Consider the following 1,504-nt stretch of genomic DNA (forward strand, 5'->3'; position numbering starts at 1 on the left):
CCTGCGGGGAGCTGGGGCCCCAGGCAGGCCGGCGGGACACAATGAATTACCTGGTGAGTGTGGCGGCCGGGGTGGGGTACTCACGCCCTGTCCGGCTGGAGTCCACGTACCCCCTTAGAGGAGACTGCCCTGTCTGGGGCAGGCCCAGATGGGAGAGTTAAGCGAGCGGCATTTCCTGCTGAATCTGCGGGTCCTGGGAACTGCCGGCCACTGGAGCTTCCGCATGGGCGCAACCAGGCTGGGGTCCGAAGTCCTGGACCCTCCTCACACTCTGGCCCGAGCGCCTGGAGACGATGAATGGGGATCCCAGAGCCTGCGCGCTCTGGGGCGTTGGAAGGAGCCCTGGCCTGGACTCGGGCTGCTGGCCGGCAGGAAAGTTCCTGGATCCGGGAAAGTTGCTGGCGGGAGGCCCGCTCTCTCCCCCCCTGCCGGCCACCGCCTTCTGGGTGACCTTGGGCCTTGGAACCATGGCTTCAGTTTCCTCAGCTATGAGGAGGGGGCCGAGGTCCCTCAGACCATGATCTTCCAGGAGGCTTGACCAGGAGGTGGTGGGGGTCCGTCCGTCCATCAGTCCATCTGTGTGTTTTGGAGTGTCCCTCCCCCAGGTTAGGGATCGAGATTTGGGCTAGCAAGTGCGTGGTGTCTGTGGAGATGTCGGGTGCCGCCAGGAGCGCCAGGCTGGGGCCGGTTAATGATTCACCCCGGCCCGCCCGCCCGCGCCGGATTCCGGGACGGGACAGGCGCTTCCTGACCTTTACCTACCTGATTGCAAAAACCGGATCCTAGCGGTGGGCTGCACTGCCACCCAGGGGTCCCAGCCTCTTTGAGTGTCCGTAGTCCAGGCTTTCAGCCTCTCCTTGCAGTTTGAGGGAGTCCGAGAAACAGATTTGCTGAGGGCTGGAGATGGGCGGGGAGAGTGGGCGGATTAGAGCTAGGGGAGATGTTGGGATCCCAGATCCCAGACTGGAGGTTGGGGCTTCATCCGTCTTGAGAACACGGAGTTTCCTTTCCCACACCCCTACCATGAGGAAGGGTCTCGCTGGAAGGCACTCTCCGGGCTTCCCTGCATGCAGGCTTCAGCCAGGCAGGGAGATGTTCCTCATCCGCCGGGGCTGGGGGGCATGCCCTGAGTGCCCATTTCCTTTCCCAGGTGGAGAACTGATGTTGGGGGTCAGGGAGACAGGGCTGACAGACCTAGAAGAGCAGGTGTGTGCTTGGTGCTGCAGGAGCAGGAGTGGGTTGGGCACAGGTGGGAGGCAACCAGTGGATGTGAGAGAGACACATGGATGTCTCTCTTTCTCCCTCTCCCTCCCTGTATCATTTTCTCTCTCTCCCTCACTTCCACTCTTTCTAAAAATCAATGGTGGCTATGAACTAGGAGGTCACTGTTCGATTCCTGGTCAGGGCACATGCCCGGGTTGTGGGCTTGATCCCTAGTGGAGGGCATACAGGAGGCAGCTGATCAATGATTCTCATCATTGATGTTTCTATCTTTCCCTCTCCT

The 1,504-nt window shown here is 61.0% G+C and overlaps 1 protein-coding gene across 1 annotated transcript in view; it reads left to right on the plus strand.

The window, feature by feature from the left end:
- BCAR1 (breast cancer anti-estrogen resistance 1) overlaps nt 1-1,504 on the plus strand; it is a 22,669-nt gene that overhangs the window by 687 nt on the left and 20,478 nt on the right. Inside the window, exon 2 of the mRNA XM_005862712.2 lies at nt 1-53. Coding sequence (XP_005862774.2) covers nt 1-53 — 53 coding nt within the window. The remainder of the gene's footprint in view (nt 54-1,504) is intronic.

Source organism: Myotis brandtii, unplaced genomic scaffold (assembly GCF_000412655.1).
Source record: "Myotis brandtii unplaced genomic scaffold, ASM41265v1 scaffold165, whole genome shotgun sequence".
Classification (NCBI taxonomy): Eukaryota; Metazoa; Chordata; class Mammalia; order Chiroptera; family Vespertilionidae; genus Myotis; species Myotis brandtii.